The sequence below is a fragment of the Lasiosphaeria miniovina genome, assembly GCF_030549165.1.
Source record: "Lasiosphaeria miniovina strain SMH2392-1A chromosome Unknown B0T26scaffold_2, whole genome shotgun sequence".
NCBI classification, from domain to species: domain Eukaryota; kingdom Fungi; phylum Ascomycota; class Sordariomycetes; order Sordariales; family Lasiosphaeriaceae; genus Lasiosphaeria; species Lasiosphaeria miniovina.
Window position 1 is genome coordinate 7,000,030 of NW_026848221.1, and position 16,116 is coordinate 7,016,145.

At 53.3% G+C, this 16,116-nt stretch overlaps 4 protein-coding genes across 4 annotated transcripts; 2 read left to right on the forward strand and 2 right to left on the reverse strand.

Annotated features, from left to right (window-relative positions):
* Positions 1-1,231: 1,231 nt before the first annotated feature.
* Positions 1,232-2,809, forward strand: B0T26DRAFT_637485 (uncharacterized protein; the record flags this gene model as incomplete). The annotated part of the gene is made up of 2 exons (XM_060436929.1): positions 1,232-2,283; positions 2,344-2,809. 2 exons carry the CDS (start codon positions 1,232-1,234, stop codon positions 2,807-2,809), a joined length of 1,518 nt encoding a protein of 505 aa, XP_060301676.1.
* A 5,706-nt stretch (positions 2,810-8,515) lies between these two features.
* Positions 8,516-10,121, reverse strand: B0T26DRAFT_638504 (O-methyltransferase; the record flags this gene model as incomplete). The annotated part of the gene is made up of 5 exons (XM_060437042.1): positions 8,516-8,841; positions 8,948-9,411; positions 9,528-9,651; positions 9,768-9,891; positions 9,960-10,121. The coding sequence occupies 5 exons, from the start codon at positions 10,119-10,121 to the stop codon at positions 8,516-8,518; spliced, it is 1,200 nt and encodes a 399-aa protein (XP_060301677.1).
* A 252-nt stretch (positions 10,122-10,373) lies between these two features.
* B0T26DRAFT_699431 (cytochrome P450) lies at positions 10,374-13,663 on the forward strand. Its single transcript, XM_060441467.1, has 7 exons — positions 10,374-10,953; positions 11,065-11,255; positions 11,343-12,003; positions 12,537-12,756; positions 12,852-12,916; positions 12,973-13,080; positions 13,161-13,663. Exons 1-7 carry the CDS (start codon positions 10,690-10,692, stop codon positions 13,389-13,391), a joined length of 1,740 nt encoding a protein of 579 aa, XP_060301678.1. The 5' UTR covers positions 10,374-10,689; the 3' UTR covers positions 13,392-13,663.
* A 415-nt stretch (positions 13,664-14,078) lies between these two features.
* Positions 14,079-15,958, reverse strand: B0T26DRAFT_739049 (uncharacterized protein; the record flags this gene model as incomplete). Its single annotated transcript, XM_060443658.1, has 7 exons — positions 14,079-14,284; positions 14,366-14,582; positions 14,671-14,785; positions 14,844-14,922; positions 15,017-15,075; positions 15,160-15,452; positions 15,548-15,958. 7 exons carry the CDS (start codon positions 15,956-15,958, stop codon positions 14,079-14,081), a joined length of 1,380 nt encoding a protein of 459 aa, XP_060301679.1.
* Positions 15,959-16,116: the final 158 nt, after the last annotated feature.

Genomic DNA, 16,116 nt, shown 5'->3' on the forward strand with positions numbered 1-16,116 from the left:
TTTCGTCAACCAACTACAGAAGTGGCAAATTGGCACTCGTCTCCCTGGGCTATTGTCTATTGGCAATTCGAAGCTGCTGTGTACGTCCTGAAAGACCCGGAGGCTAGCCTAGCCGGTTCATCTGGACCTATATGTTTCATTAAACACGAACCAGCTCCAACTCTGACCTATCGTCTACCCCATTAATGGTCAAGGCCGAGTGTGCGGAACCTGAGCCGCTCGGTCTAGCAGCTTGAGCTTGTGAGTGTGCCCGCCCTTCTCAACTCCTGCCACCTGGTAGCACCCAAGTTGCACTCACAAAGGACATCACGGTGACTTTGCACAGAGGGCCGTGTGCTGTGCGTTTCCCAAGTCATTGCCGAATCGGGGGTGGGGCATCTTGCAAGCAACCTCCAGCACGTTTCTCCGAATTTCTCCGTATCTTGCCGAACCGCGGGACTGGCGGTGCTGGGGAAAGCCAGATGTGCAGGCTGTCTCCGTTAAATCGCCGAATGCTGACGTGCATAAATCCCGTCATTCGGCGGTTTGTGGCTGTGCCTCAGACTCGGCCTCTGGGCGGCCTCAGTGTCCGCTTGTAACCATGGTCCAACGTCACTTCCGTGGCTTGTGGTTTGGGGTCTAAGAACCGGGCTGCCCGTGTCGAACGCGGGCGGGATTTCATGCGAAACTGCCAATGCTCAGCGCTGAAAGTATTGCCTTTTTTGCCTTCGCAAAATATTCCCTCTTGGAGAGGTGGTGCTATTGCTGAGCCGATGGCGCGATCCGTCCGTGCTCTGGGCTGAAAATGAGGCACAGGCATATTTCCTCGCCTCACCGGGACAGAAACGTGGTCGCACCCCCATGCCATGTCGTAAGCCTTGCCATTTCAGGGGTATCGGCTCCGTCATACGTATGGGATTGGTGGAAGCGACCCGAGGGCTGGCGCCACGCCTGTCTTTTCCACGGCACAGCAGCATTCACGTCCTTACGCTGACGCATTCTTTCGGTCTATCGAAAAGGGGGTTAGAGTATTGAGCGGCGTAGATATGGATGACCAACTTGGGCTACCGCTCTCACAGTCCTATCTTGTGAGATCAGGTTTTTTGTAGTAAAATTTGCCTTTAAAGGGCGGCAGAGAACATGAAGTTGATTGTCGTAACGTCAAGACGCTCGCGGAAGCATGCAACATCTTCTTTTTTTGATTATGTGCTAAATTTTCAGTTCGAAGTTGCTACCACGGACTAGACCAGTCATGGCTTTTTATTTCTCGCTTCTGGGCATCGCGCGACTCATTTCGGCGGTCACTGCAGCAGCGGCTTTAGCTCCAGAGCAGAGGAGCAACAAGCCTCTAGATCTCTGCCGTCTCGTCGGCGCGCATTTCCCTGGCAAGGTCTGGTTTACAAACAGCAGCGAATATGTGGACTCGCAGGAAAGCTACTACACCTTGCAGGAGCGCGAGCTTAATCCCAGCTGCGTTTTCCGGCCCGCTCGGACAGCTGATGTCTCAGCATTTGTGAAGTTGGTGGCCGCCAACGACCGGTACCCCAAGAACCTCTCCAAGCCCCTGTTCGCGGTGCGCAGCGGAGGGCACACGCTCTGGTCAGGGGCGGCCAACGTGGATGGCGGGATCACGGTCGACATGCGCGGCATGAACTCGTTCGGGCTGAGCGCCGATAAGAAGACAGCCTCGATTGGAGGCGGCTCCAACTTTATCGACGTGTATCCGCAGCTCGTGCCCCACAACTTGACCGTCCTGGGCGCCCGAATGCCGGGCGTCGCGGCTGGTGGCTTCCTCACCGGGGGTGGGAAGAACTTCCTGGCGCGCAAATACGGTTTCGCCTGCGACAATATCTTCAGCTACGAAGTCGTGCTCGCCAGCGGCGAGGTAGTCTACGCGTCGGCTAGCCAGAATCAGGACCTCTGGCTCGCGCTTAAGGGGGGGTCGAATAACTTCGGCATCATCACGCGTTTCGATGTCGCCACCCACCCGCTTCTGGGCATGTGGGGCGGCATAGTCGGGTTCGAGTACACCCCCGACACCCTCAGTGTCCACGCTCAGGCCTTCTCGGACTGGATGCGGCCGGAGAACGTGGACGAACTGTCGGACGTGGCCATCATCCTCGGCTTTGTCAACGGCAGCTTCTTCATCGAGGACTCGCTCTTCTACTCGGCTCCAGTCGTCAGCCCGCCCGTCTTTGCCGAATTCACCAAGCTCCCAGGCGTGACAGCACAGTCCCTGGAACTGAGGAGCGTTGCAGAGCTTGTGATATTCATGGGCAGCATCCTGCCCGCCACCATTCCGCGGTAAGTCTTTGCGGTATCCCTCATCTTTGCCGCCAAGCTGACTATCCGGTTGTGCCACAGCTCCTTCGAGCTCGTCTACGCCTTCTACAACCCGGACGCAGCAACATACCTAGCACTATTCCAAACGTGGCAGGCCGGCATTCAACAGGTCCAAGGCGTCCAGGGCCTCCAGATCCAGTACCTGGTCCAGCCAATGCCCGTGACCAACGGGACCAACTCGTTGGGTCTCCCGCCGCACCAGCCCGATATCACCATGGTTGTGCTTACTGCCGCCTGGGACAACACGGTCGACGACGACACCGTGACCAACGGGCTACAGGCCATTGTTACCCGGCACGAGGCCATTCTCGACGCGAAGAAGTTGAATATCGGCTACAAGTATCTCAACTACGCCGACGTCACGCAAAACCCCATCAGCACCTACGGCGCCGCCAACGTCGCCCGCCTGCGCGCCGTGAGCAGGAAGTACGACCCTACGGGCTTCTTCCAGGCTCGCGTTCCTGGGTACAAGTTGCCCAAGAAGTAGAGTCGGTGGGCGATTTATTTGGCGATTTGTTTGAGGGAAAGGGGTTGCGCTCGAGTCTTGTGTTTTCTAGTTCTAGTAGATTTTGTTCAGCTTCTTGTTCGTTTCTGTTTCATGAGTAGTCGCGAATGATTACAATCTTGCGTTGAGAATTAAATGGAAAGATTTACAGGGCTTCAAGCCGAGATTTTATCGATATAAACCTTGAAGATGGTTTTTCAATTTTGGGTCGCGCTCTAGAAACCTTTTGAATTTTAATTAACGTTAAGTCAGGTGGGTGACTTTTGGAACACCCCTGCCTATGGAACAGCCCCTGAATCGGACCCCGCACAACACCACAAACTTCAATTGCCAACAACTTTGTCAATTAATTAGCTACAACGATGAAGTCTTCAGTATCGGATTCTCCTGATTCTTCTCTTTCAGAATAACTAAGGTCCTCTCTGCCAGCCTCTCTCTGTGAGGCACGAACCTCCTCAATTCCAGCGAACTGCGTATTAGGGTCGACTTGGACCTTCCTTCTCTTTCGGCCTCTTGTGCGTTCTAGGCTTTTTTCTGCAGCCTCCAATTGATGCGCCGTATTGGCTAGTTGGAAAACCACGTAATCGAAGGCTTTTGCGGCCTTGCGTATGAAAAGTCGGTCGTTGGCAGTCCGTTTCTGGCCGGCTAGAAAAACCTGCCCCTGAATACGGAAATCCTTCGGCTTTTTAGGGGTAAACCATATAGGCCGGCCCTCCGAATTCTTTTTTAGAATGGGGTTATGGACCTCTTGAAGGTCTATAGAAACCGTAGAGGTCAGTTGACCAACGTCGCCGTTAGAATTCTTAATAACAAGGCCGTTGCTTAGGGGCTTCCTGAGGCTGACCGGCCAGAGGCCTGTAGCTTTCCAGCCGGCTTTGATATTAGATTCAGTCATTCCATAGACCCTGGCTTGCCGGTAGCATTCTAGGAAGGCCCTCTTTTCAGCAACAGTGCCTTCGTCGAAGCCGGAAACAACCTCGTTATGCTTGGCTCTGTACCGGGCTTTTAGAGGGCCGAAAACTGATAAATCCAGGGGCTAGAGAACGTGGGAGGTGTGGGCTAGTAGAAATAACAATTGTACGTTATTAGAAAAGGCTAGCCACATGAATTCTTCGGTGGTATGACTACCGTGGCCATCTAAAATAAGGAGGCGCTTCTCCGAGGGGGTAGCTGGCCGAGTCTCTGGAAGAAAGATATTGCGGAGCCATGCGACGGCAGTATCATCGTCAGACCAGCCGTTTTCAGTGGGTTTCCACTTCAAGCCCTTAAATGGCTGTAAATCGCGTGGATACCATTGTTGTTGAAGGCTTCCACCTTTGAAAATGACGACTGGGTTCAAATACCGGCCGTCAGCGGAAATACATTCGATAATCGAGGTCCAAATTCGGTCTCCTTTCTTCTTTTTCTGGAATTTCTTTCTTTCCTTAGATCCAACAACCAGGCCGTTATCTCCAATGCCAGAAGCAATGCCAGTTTCATCCATATTATACCTATGCTTGGCTGGAATAGCCTCCACGCCTGGAGACTTCAAATAGTCAAACCAAGGCCGGATAACGGCCTCACAGGCTCAATCAGCACGGTTTGCATGGATTCTCCGAGGCCTAGTTGTAGAAATAGATGGATTTCTAGCCAAAAACCGGCTAGTCCAGCGTTTTCCGAGGGTCTCGTTATCTTCGAGCATTCTTCTAGCTAGTTTCCGAATTTGGGCGTGGGTTGGAGGGTGACCGAGCGACCCTTGGAATAGAATCCATTCGGTTAAGCGTTCTTCCATAGCCGGAGAAAGCTTTTGATTAAGAATTTGGGCCTTGGAGGCTGGCTCGGAACCACGAACCCGATTAAAGAGAGTAGTAGGGGGGATGCCGTGATTTTCAGCAGAGCTACGGAGTAAGCCGGTTTCTGCATACTCTGCCAGCGCATTCTGCAAATCCAACTGAGTATATCGCTTCATCTTTCATTTCTCAATTGAATGGAGAAAAGAAGATAAGTATTGAAGCAGAATTGGTCGAGTTGCAAGCGATTGAAATAGGTGAGTTGGGTGGCGAGCGGCAAGTCCTTGATGACAAACCTTGTTCCAAATCCAGGGGTGTTCCATAAGCAGACCACCTGACTTATAGCAAGCGAGACGTTACAATTAAAGCTTTGATTACGACACGTTGATGCGTGTATAAACACATGATATATGTGTGAGTATATGATCAACTTCAAACGACGGAAGAAAAAAATCAGACAGCCCCGGCATCTAATCTCCTTTGTTCCAGTAGCATTTTTTGTCCCTTTCAGTGGGAATAATAATAGCCTGCAAAGGGTCTACGCTTTTGTCAGGGACCAACATGTGGCGTACGCTTAGGCCACCATGTAGCACGTGCCGCAAGCACGTGACTGCACTACCCTCTAAAACCAACCCTCTTCCTGTCCCCGTAGTTCGGGATCCTTTTGAGATATATCAACATAAGTGACTGTCGCAACTGACTATTGCGAATGACCTTGTCATTCCAACAATTTGTAGCTTTACTTTTCCGTCTTAATTTAGGCTGCGTGTCGCCCAGATTTGAGCCACTTTGAGCCACTCTTCAAGCCACAGTCAGCTTATTCCGTCATCTTACGTTTGACCTTTGAAGATGTGTGTCGGTTGAACCAACAAAACAGTAAGCGTCAGTGGCGGCGGTAGGGGGCACAGGGCTACAGGGTCTATATAAGGAAGCCTACGACTTCGTCCTTTGAACCTTTCTTCTAGTTAGATAGACAATTCAATGCGCTGTCAACTTTGATCAAGTGTAACACTGCGTTTGTGTTGTCCGGGAACGCCAGTATATATCCGACCTGTGGCTAGCTAGTTCTGCATTAGAAACGATTTAGCGAAGGGGGTGAAGAGAAAATCACTGTAGGTAGCGTTAGGAACGCCGGGAGATTTTGGCCGATTTTGCGAAAAGATCTAATTAGGGCTCGAAAAAGCTCCAGTAGCTTCATGTCGTCTGGAATTGACCCACTTTTCATGGAATTGGACAGGCCCTGGTTGACATGCCTCTGAGTTTCCTTCATTCTTTGTTATTTCCTTCATTCTTGACTCGGAATGTCCTCATTTCATTCGGATTGCCCTCTTTCGGGCTGATTACAACGCCTCCCTTGCCCTCTCTCCATGAGTATAAGGAAGCGTTCTTTTCTGCACTTTTAGACCTATTGAGCAGACAATTCAATGCGCTGTCAACTTCGATCGCGTGCAACACTTCACTTGGGATTGAGAACCCGGCCGGGTAGTTTACGCTGGTAACCTACCAAATGTAAAGCGAGAAGTATTTAAGAAGTGACGAAAGGTAGCATTTGGGCGACGAGAGACTTGATATCACGGGCGAGCTTAGGTGCTAGATGGGCAAGTAGTTGCACGAAGAGCTAATAACTTACAGAAGGCGCGCCAGGCCAGAAGATATAGCGTAGCGGCGTGGAGGCTGCTGACTAATCTACGCGCAGGAAGTGATCACGTACTGGGCGATAACACAGCACGTGGAACCATGGCATAGCACAGCCAAGCCTGTGACACTTACGAAGCAATTACACCGAAAGAAGGTCACGAATACTACGCCCCGTATTCGAAGTAAATTTCCCAACGTACAGTAGTTTATAGTAGGCTAGTAACCTGAAAGTTAATAGTAGCCCATGTACTTGAATTTTTTTACTTGGGTTACTCATGCTCCCAAAGAAAATCGGTATCATACCCCACCCCCCAACGGATCACCCTAGCAGTGGATCACCCTTTTACACCAAAACATTCCCTTTTTGAACAATAATAACGTACTAAATTGTGAAGCTATTCGCAAGTACATAATTGAACTAGTTATGTAATTGCATGTAGTTTAATCTTAGTATAGATCTGTCGACCCAGAAGTCCTAATTTTTTCGCTACATTATCGCAAAGTAACTCCAAATTAACTCCAAATTAGCTTCTTGATATTCTTCTCCCCCTACCTTTGAGTATGAATTGCGTCTTGTACTACCACAATGTCTGAACAAAGTGACGATAATATGGTCAATGCGTACCTAGACGTCACAGATAATAAGCTTTCTATTCGTCAATCGGCTCAAAAGCATGGAGTTCCTTATACAACGTTGAACCGAAGACTCAACGGAGTCCCCCCCAAAGAAGAGGTCCTCCAAACACAACGCAGGCTCACAGAGCCTCAAGAAAAGCGGCTCATTAAGTGGATCGTCAAGCAAAAAAGACTCGGCTTTGCTCCGAGTTACTCAACAGTATTTAGCATTGCTTCAAGACTCTGTAAAGAAGCGGGGCAGAAAGACCCTGTAGGGAAAAACTGGATTCCTAACTTCAAAGCTAAAAACCCTGACATTCGAGCCAAAGTAGGCAAGAGAAAGGAAACCGCCCGTTTTAACGGGTTTGCTCCCAAAGCCGTCAACCGGTACTTTAATATAAGGGAGAAAGAATATCGCAGCACCTATTGACAAGATCAACTTCATTCGCTACTACAATGTAGCCAGGAAGGAAGCATTGACAGGAAGAACCATCAAATCATCATTCCGGACGAACCGAAATTAACCTGTTAATAGGTAAAAAGCCCTAAACCACCCAGAGATTCAGCAAGATAGGGCAAAGACCCCTAAACCCCCTGTCCTCTCTGGAGTCCCTAGCATACCAACTACAGGGCGTCAGACTAAGGATTTTAGCAAAGGAAGTAGTCCCCGGACTAGATGGAAGTTCCAGAAAGCCGCAGCAGCCGCTGAGAAGCTTCAGACCGAATTAGTACTCAAGCAGCACCGTATTGAAGCCCTGGAGGCTCAACTGGAACGTATTAGGCCCCGAAAACGAAGGAAAATTCCCAATCCTAACAAGCGGTTCATAGACCTAGGGACTATACTACTAGGCGGCGGGATTCCCGCAGAGCCTCAAGCAGAGCCTCAAATTAAAGAGGTGGATGATGACGATGAGGCTGAAGAAGAGGCTGAAGAAGAGGCTAAAGAAGAAGAGTTGCCTACAAGACTAACAAGTTCTGGCAGTGCACTTCGTGTGCCAGCACAATATATGGATTAAACAGTCAGCTAGCTACATTTTGCCATATTTGGCTTATAAATAGCTTCACAATTGAGTGCGCTGTTGTTGTTCAAAGATGTAGTGTTTTCGGTGTAAAAGGGTGATCCACTGCTAGGGTGATCCGGTGGGGGGTGGGGCATGGTATCGAGCGGCTTAAACCTGAGAATCATGTCACTGTTACTTGCGTTCCCGGCCAAAAGAAACGCACCTAGCATATCATAGCGAATGTCTAATATTGCCTAGAAAACTTTGGGTTTGATGTTCTTGATTCGGTACTATTTTCAATTCTAGAGCTTAATTCAATTGCGTTTCAGCTTACAGCTGCCGCGGTGAGAAATAATCCCCCTATCTTATTGAAGGTATAAGATCTTACGCTTTTGTATTCATCTTTACTATCCCATTGCTGTCTTTATCACCAAGGTCATAATATTAGCCAAGTTCCAGAGTCAAAAAGCGCCCACCTAACTATCACATAACTATCACAAGGTCCAAATAGCAAACCACGGGTCACCGGGACAGTTCGGTCATTACATGTTTCAGAGGGACTTAAAATGGGAAATTACAATGCAGCCATCAAAGGACAGAACTGCTCCCAGATAACAAACAGCCCAATGCATGTCTGCTGTCTCGCGAACGGCCTGCGCCCTTTCTCAACTATTCTTCAACCTGGCCTCGATGGTGCTCTGGACGGGATTGTCAGGCAGCCTCCAAATCTTCTCGATGCGGAGCCCGACCTCGTCCAGCAGCCTGCGCCACTGCTCCTCGGTCCGCTCGACGCCGCCCTCCATGAACATGTTCACGTCCATGAAGAAAGGGAGCGGGTCGCACCCCGCAACGGCCGTCGCCGGCAGAATCATCTCGCCGATCAGCACGCGCGACGTCGGGCCCATGGCGTCGACGATGTGGCCCAGGATCACCCGGCTGCGGTCGTCGTAGTGGTTGTGCAGCACGTTGCGGAGGTAGTAGATGTGCGCATCTACACGGTGGTTAATTATTAGTGGCTTGATGAAGGTATCTAAGCCCAAGGCCCAAGGCCCAAGGACTCGGTATTGGGGGGGGAGGGGAGGGGGAGGCAAACTCACTCTTGACGGGCTGCTCGTTGTAAAAGTCGTGCGGCATGTTCTCGACGCCGTCGATCCTAACAGGGTCTTGACCCTCGAGCACCTCAGCCATGTCCTGCAGGACCATGCGGGGGGTGCTGCTGCCTTTGGCGGCGCACTCCTTCAGAATGGCCACGAGCGCGTTTCCGCGGCCGCCGCCGACGTCGACGACGAAGGCGCGGTGCGGCTCGGCCTCGGCGGCAGCCTCGGCAGCGGCGCCGAATAGGAACATGCCCGTCACGGGCTGCGTCGCCTGCACCAGCTCCATGCCCCGGTGCCACGCCGCCGCCACGGCCGGCTCCGCCTCGAGCGCCTCGTAGTACGTCATGCGGCCGTCGTGGCCCGCCGCCCACACGTACGGCACCCGCCGCGCGTCCTGCGCCTGCGCCGCCGTGTGCGTCTGCAGGTACTCGGACACTTTCCACCACCGCGGGAACTGCATCGTGCTGCATGTGCCGTGTTAGTGATTGCTACTGTGTCTCTGGATTTGGGGTTTCTTATCCCGGGGATTCTGGTGCGGCGAGATTCGTGCTTCTTCTTTCTTTTTTTTCTTTCGGCTTACCCCACGCGGAACAAGCTAGCTGCTTGGTCGGTGCGAAAGATGGCTGACGCCGCCGTATGCTCGTACATATCTCGGGCCGTCTCCCTGAGAATGCCCTGGGTGAGCACGATATGGAGGAAGCGGGCTGGGCAGTGGACACGTTTGAAGTTTCAGCTTTCGAAATATGATAGGATGATCACTGCAACCAGCATTCGGTAGCCTAGACGGCCTAGGTAAGGCACCCGACCAATCAGCACGCACCTAGAATAGAGGCATCGAGCTTGACGGCCGCGGAGAGGTCCTCGAGCGAGACACTCCCGCCAACCGGAACCGCGTCGAACACCCCAAAGTCGAGCAGCATGTTGAGCGCGGGGAGGATTTGGAACTGCCGCCCTGGCCCGTTAGCCATATTCTCGCCGGCCCGTTGCGGGTCTGCGCCGCCGACGTAATTACCGGGCGGGCTTGGAACAGCAGCGCGTCCAGGCCCCCGTGCACCAGGCACCGCAGCGTGTCAAGCCGCCGGACTACCGTGGCCCGGGCCGCTGCCGAGCCGGTGTGTCTCTTGAGGTCCAGGACCAGCTGCTCGGCCTCGGCGATGGCGGATTCGTCTGCCATGGCGGGCTGTGGCATTCTGGATGAACCGAGCGTTCTCCGTTCTCTGCGATGATGAATGGAATCAGCTTGAGTCAAAGTGGGCTCCTGAACGGACTGCAAGCATCAGGCACAATTTAAGAACCTTCCCTCCACTATTGGATGCAGCATTGGCTATGCTCACTTGTACTTCAATATTGCCTCAGCAGCTGCTTACTCTATTCTAATGGTAGGGGCCTGCAGAAACATTTCGGTGGGAAAACCTATTCCAATGGTAGGGGCTTGCAGAATCATTTCAGTGGGGAAACACATGCATTGTGCAGGGCGCAGTTCCCAGCACGATTCGGATTGTTCCGAACGAGCCCGCAAACGTTTGTTCCTCCACCCCCTCCATCGCGGGACCGCCATTGTCCGCGCCGTTCAATCACATGGAGAGGAAATCGCCGAAACCCCCGGACCGGCGCTCAGCCCCATTATGCCGACCGCTGTGGCTGTGCAATATTTAACAGCAATCCAATGGGGTAACTAGGCAATAATTGCAATTGCCCAACTTTCGGTGCATTATCATTGCCACAGAGATACATTATTCGGCATGTGGCGCACGACCAGACAATGGGGTTGTGGACCGTGGCGAATTAGATACTGCTGCCCGGCGGCACTGGGAAATATACCTACCTGCCGTGGTTCGAGGTTTGAATCACCTTTGAGCTCAGCCCGTTCACGTACCCAGTATTCTTGTCTTGCTGAGGCTGGCATCGGGACAAGAAAAATGTCTCTTTCGTTCTGGGCTATCCTCTGCTTCCTCGTCGTTGGCGTATACTTGGCGACTCGGCGTTTTGGGCTATGGATTCTCGAGGTAATTAACAATACTGGTTGCCTCTTCGCGGGAGAAACTGGCACTCGGAATTGCGGGAGAAACTGGCACTCGGATCTGCGGGAGGCTGGCTTGCTGATGCTGCGATGACAGACGACAACCTCGTGGCTTCTTTCAACGTTCAACCCTGGCGTGCTGCCCGGCGGCAAGCCCTTGTCGGGCCCCAAGTGGCAGTTCCCCAACGGCGCGATCCTCCAGCGATTCATCGACGGCCGAGCCAGCTCCGAGAGTTGGCGCAAGTATGGCGCCGTGTACCGGATCTGGTCGGGGCCGCACCCGGAAATGTGAAGCCCCCAATCCCCTTCTTTCTCGCCCTTGCCGTCGAAGCTGGGTTCTAAACTGGCCCCTAACGAGCTCTGCTTCCTTTGCAGCGTCATCACGACTCCGGAAGACCTCAAACACTTTAGCACCGACGCCAGCGACCACGGCAAGCCACACAACATGAACCTAGGCTGGTTTCTCGGCGAGGTGCTGGGCAAGTGCCTCGGGCTACTCGGGGGCCAGGACTGGCGGCGGCTGCGGAGGATCTTCGACCCGGCCTTTACGCACAGCGCCGCCGTGGCTCGCATCGACGTCGTCGACGGCGCCGCGCGCAAGTACGTCGCGGAGCTCCCGCGAATGGCGGCGGGGACGAGCACCGGCACGAGCCACGCGGGCGGCGACAAGGACACGTCGCCGCCGTCGTCGCCGTTCAACCTGCTGGCGGTGGAGGCCTTCACCAAGTTCCCGTACTTCCTAACCGCAAGCGCCATCTACGGGCCCATGACCGACGCCGAGGAGCGCGACCTCTGGCGCGTGACCGAGAAGCGCATCGCTCTCGCCCCGTGCTTTCTCATCGGCGGCCCGTACCGCTTCGCCCTGGCCTCTCGCGTCTTCGACCGCGCCGCCGTGCGCCGCATGCGCGAGTACGAGCGCGAGTGGCGCCAGTATAATTCCCGCATGGTCCAGGCCAGGCGTGCACGCGGCGACGGAAAGGCGCCGGTTGTCACGTACTGGGAGGAATACGAACGAGGAAACATGTCGTTGACAGAGGTAATTTTTCTTGCTTCTTTTTTTTCCCTTTCTCTTTTTCCTTTTTTCCTTTCTCTTTTTTTTCTCTTTTTTTCTTTTTTCTTTTTTCTTTTTTCTTTTTTCTTTTTTCTTTTTTCTTTTTTCTTTTTTCTTTTTTCTTTTTTCTTTTTTCTTTTTTCTTTTTTCTTTTTTCTTTTTTCTTTTTTCTTTTTTCTTTTTTCTTTTTTCTTTTTTCTTTTTTCTTTTTTCTTTTTTCTTTTTTCTTTTTTCTTTTTTCTTTTTTCTTTTTTCTTTTTTCTTTTATCTTTTATCTTTTTTTCTTTTCTCTTTTCTCTTTTCTCTTTTCTCTTTTCTCTTTTCTCTTTTCTCTTTTCTCTTTTTTTCTTTTTTCCTTTCTTCTTTCTTCTTTTTTCTTTTTCCCTTTCTCTTTATTTCCTGTTGCTGGTGTTTGTTGTCTTTCTGTTGTCTTGTTCATTTCTGCCTCTTGTGTCGCCCATCTCGGTCAGACCGCACTTGGCCGAGACATGATGCTGACTCGCCCTCTGGCTGATTAGCTCCTGCACACCCTGGACGAGCTGCTCATGCTCAATCTTGACGTCATCACCCACGTCCTAACGTGGTTCATCACGCTTGTCGCCGACCACGAGCACGTCAAGCGCGAGCTCCGCGACGAGATTGCCGAGAACCAGGCTAGTGTGCTCGAGTACCTTGCAAAAACCGACACGCATCTGCACCGGTGCTTTACCGAGTCCATGCGGGTCCGTCCGTTTGCTAGTATGTGAATGTCGTATCTGTCGTTCTTGTTCATGGCCTGTGCCGATCTCGAGCAAGACACTCTTTTCCTGTGCTGATTTGCCGCCGGCTTTCAGTTTTTACTCCTGGAGAATTCTCGTACTCGGTCAAGAACTTCCACGGCGTTCTTGTAAAGCCAGGGGTGAGTAGACCGACTCCCTTCCGGCGCCACGTGGGTGGAATGCTAACGACGGCAAGACGCAAATCCTGGTCGACGTCCTGGCCATCAACGTGCGGAACCCGTTCTGGGGCGCCAACAGCGAGTCCTTCGAGCCTTCGAGACTGAAGAACATCAAGCCGTCCGAGGTAGGCCATTCGCTTCCACCCCCGCCGCACACAAGCCGTGCTCCGATTTTCCCCTGAATCTGACCTGACCGTCCGACCAGCTCCGGCACAATCTTCACTCGTTCGGTATCGGTAGCCGTAAGTGCATGGGGCAGTATGTGGCCGGCCACATTGTAAAGGCGCTCGTGGTTCACCTGTTCGGCGAGTTTGAGGTCCAGGTCCTGGACGGCCGCCGGCAAGGGGGCGACGGCTACGACGTTGACAAGTCCAGCTGGACGCCAAAGGCGGGCGCCTCGCTGCGGCTTACAAAGCGAGAGAGTTTACTGTCGTAATTCGAGACTCGATTTGGCTTTTGGACTAGGTAATTACTGTTGAACAGTCAAGCCACACGTATGACGATAGTATCATCACCTGACGGACGGAAGAGTAGTGGCATAGTGGAGGGGTATAGGGTTAGGTCTGGTACTATCTAAAGAGACTTCTTAGCAGCTCCTCAGCTCCTTTAACGGTCCCTATTTTTCTCTACATATTTTTAGGCCGCCTACTATCCCTAGTCTAATAAAAATCTAGACTACCAGTTATAAACGCTCTAATTATTTCTTCGTATTCCTTAAATTATAAGGATTAAAGCTTGTTAGATATGTGTATTTCTTAAATTATAATAATTAAAGCTTGTTAGATATTTTACAAAATAATATTCGTAGATTTCCGCCTCTCCTAAAAGAAGAGTACGGATAAGTTAGTTGTTGAACTGCGTGTGGTAGGCAGGCGAAGTGGAAGCGTTTTAGCGTATTGCAGAGGCGAAAGCTACGGACGCAGTCAGGACTGCCAGGTTGCCTCCCGAAAGGTGGGGGGCATCTCAGAGACCCGAACAGGGCGGGGCATAAGATGCGACGCTGCTTTCACAGCCGCAGCTCAAGTCCAATCAATGATCCCCTGTTAATTCCAGACAATTTAAGGCAATTATATCATCATGATCAAAGGCGGTGGAACCTAGTCCCCTATAACTTGCCAGACAACTACCTAGAGATGGCCACCAACCTAGAGATGGCCACTAACCTAGAGATGGCTACCCCTGCCAAGTTGCCAGGCTCCGGCAAGTGGGGGCTCGTCTGGAAAAAGCCAACAGGCAGCTGAAACCCCGGATCCACCTCCCGGACCAGCTCGACCGTGCGGCGAACGAGGTTGTGGCCCCAGTTGAACCGCGCGAACTCCAGCGGCGTCTCTGTAGACGGCAGTTCCAGCCAATCAGCCACTCTTCAGTCTTCACAAGTTCACAAAGGCGGCCTGGACAGACACTACTCACTCGGCACGTCGTCGACGTACTTGGCCACCTCGCCGTGGATCAGGCCGACCTGCTCGCCGCCCGCGCTGCTCATGACCTGGATGGCACTGGCGCGGTGCAGCCTGGCCGCTTCGAAGACGCCGAGCCGCTGCTGCAGGCCGCCGGGCGTGGCGCCGCCCAGCGCGATGCCGTCCTCGATGCCCTGCGCGCCGCCCTGGCCTTGGTCTGTGGTCATGCCCTGTCAGCTTCTCTTATTGTCATGGAGATGAAATGTGGAAGGACAACTTCTCTTATTGTCATGGAGATGAAATATGTGGGAACAACACACGGGGCAGCTTTGGGTGCGCCACATCTCTAATCATCATGACCATCTTCCCCCGCGTCCAGCTGGCTACGGGGGCGCGGTATAGCAGCGGCCACCGTTTTACGTCGGTTACTTTACTGCAAGAGGTTAGTAACATAGCACACGAATAGAAATCCGCTGTCATGGCGGTTTTACTTTAACACGGCGGGGAGAGACGGGTGGAAGTCGGGGAAAGCGGCGAGCAGGTGGGACTTGTCAACGGGGGCGTGCCAGTCTGGCGGTGTGTCAGTTGGCGTGTTCCCTGTTCGGGCGCGTCAGTTGGCATGTTCCCTGTTCGTGCGCTCAAGCGGTGGTGTAGGAGAGACCACCTGTCGCCGACGCGAGCTCGTCGTCGTGGAAGATGCCGACAAAGTTCCACACCTCGTGGCTGTTGCCAACATAGCAACAACACACATAGCAACAACACACATAGAGACGGGAGGAGGAAAGGAAGCCCACTGAGCCCACTCACTCCCGACACGGATACGACACAAGCCGGTTGCCCTTGGCGCCGTTCGTGTAGATGCTCATGCGGCCGTTCCTGCAGCCGCCATCATTCCACCACCGCGTGTCGGCGTCGGCGCCGAGCGCGGCCGAAGCGATCAGAAATCGGAAGCAGCCGCTGTACAGCGCCGGGGGCTGGGCCGGGTTCGGCCGGCCCAGCACGACCTCGGCGCCGATCGAGTGGATCCCGTCGGCGGCCACTACCACGTCGCCCGCGACCGCCGTGCCGCTGGCGAGCGTGATAGAGGGTGCTTCCGGGTTCTGTCGTCGCGTTTGCTGTCAGTCTCATGGGAAAGCAAGGCAAGGGGGACTGTCTCTGATGCTGTGCAGCTTCTTCCATGCAGGGGCAGGCTCACATAGGCGACGACGTGGCTCTCGAGATGCGCAACAGCAGGCTCGCCCGGCCCGTCACGGCCCGTAGCAAGCGCCTTGAGCGCCTCGTGGAGGTCAACGCGGTGGGCAAAGAACAGGGGGGCGTCGTATACGGCGGCGACCCAGCCGCCGAGCGGCGTCAGGTCGAGCTGGGCGAGGGTCGCGCCGGCGGCGGCCAGAATGCCCTGGGCCTGGACGAAGCGGGCGGCCACGGGGTCGAGGCCCCAGGCGAGCAGCACGCGCGCGGTGTTCGGCGGCACGTTGATGGCCGCGCCCACCTCGTTGTCCAGCCCCGACCGCTCGTAGACGTGCACCCGGTGGCCGGCGCGGCGCAGCGAGACTGCTGCTGAGAGCCCCGCGATGCCGGCGCCGACGATGATCACGGTGAGTGCCATCTGTGCGTCTTCTTGTTGCAGGCAGTCTCGGAGTTGGAGCGGTGAGATGGCTTGGGGTTGGAGGGTGAGATGGCTTGGGGTTGGAGGGTGAGATGGCTTGGGGTTGGAGCGGTGAGATGGCTTGGGGTTGGAGCGGTGAGATGGCTTGGGGTTGGAGT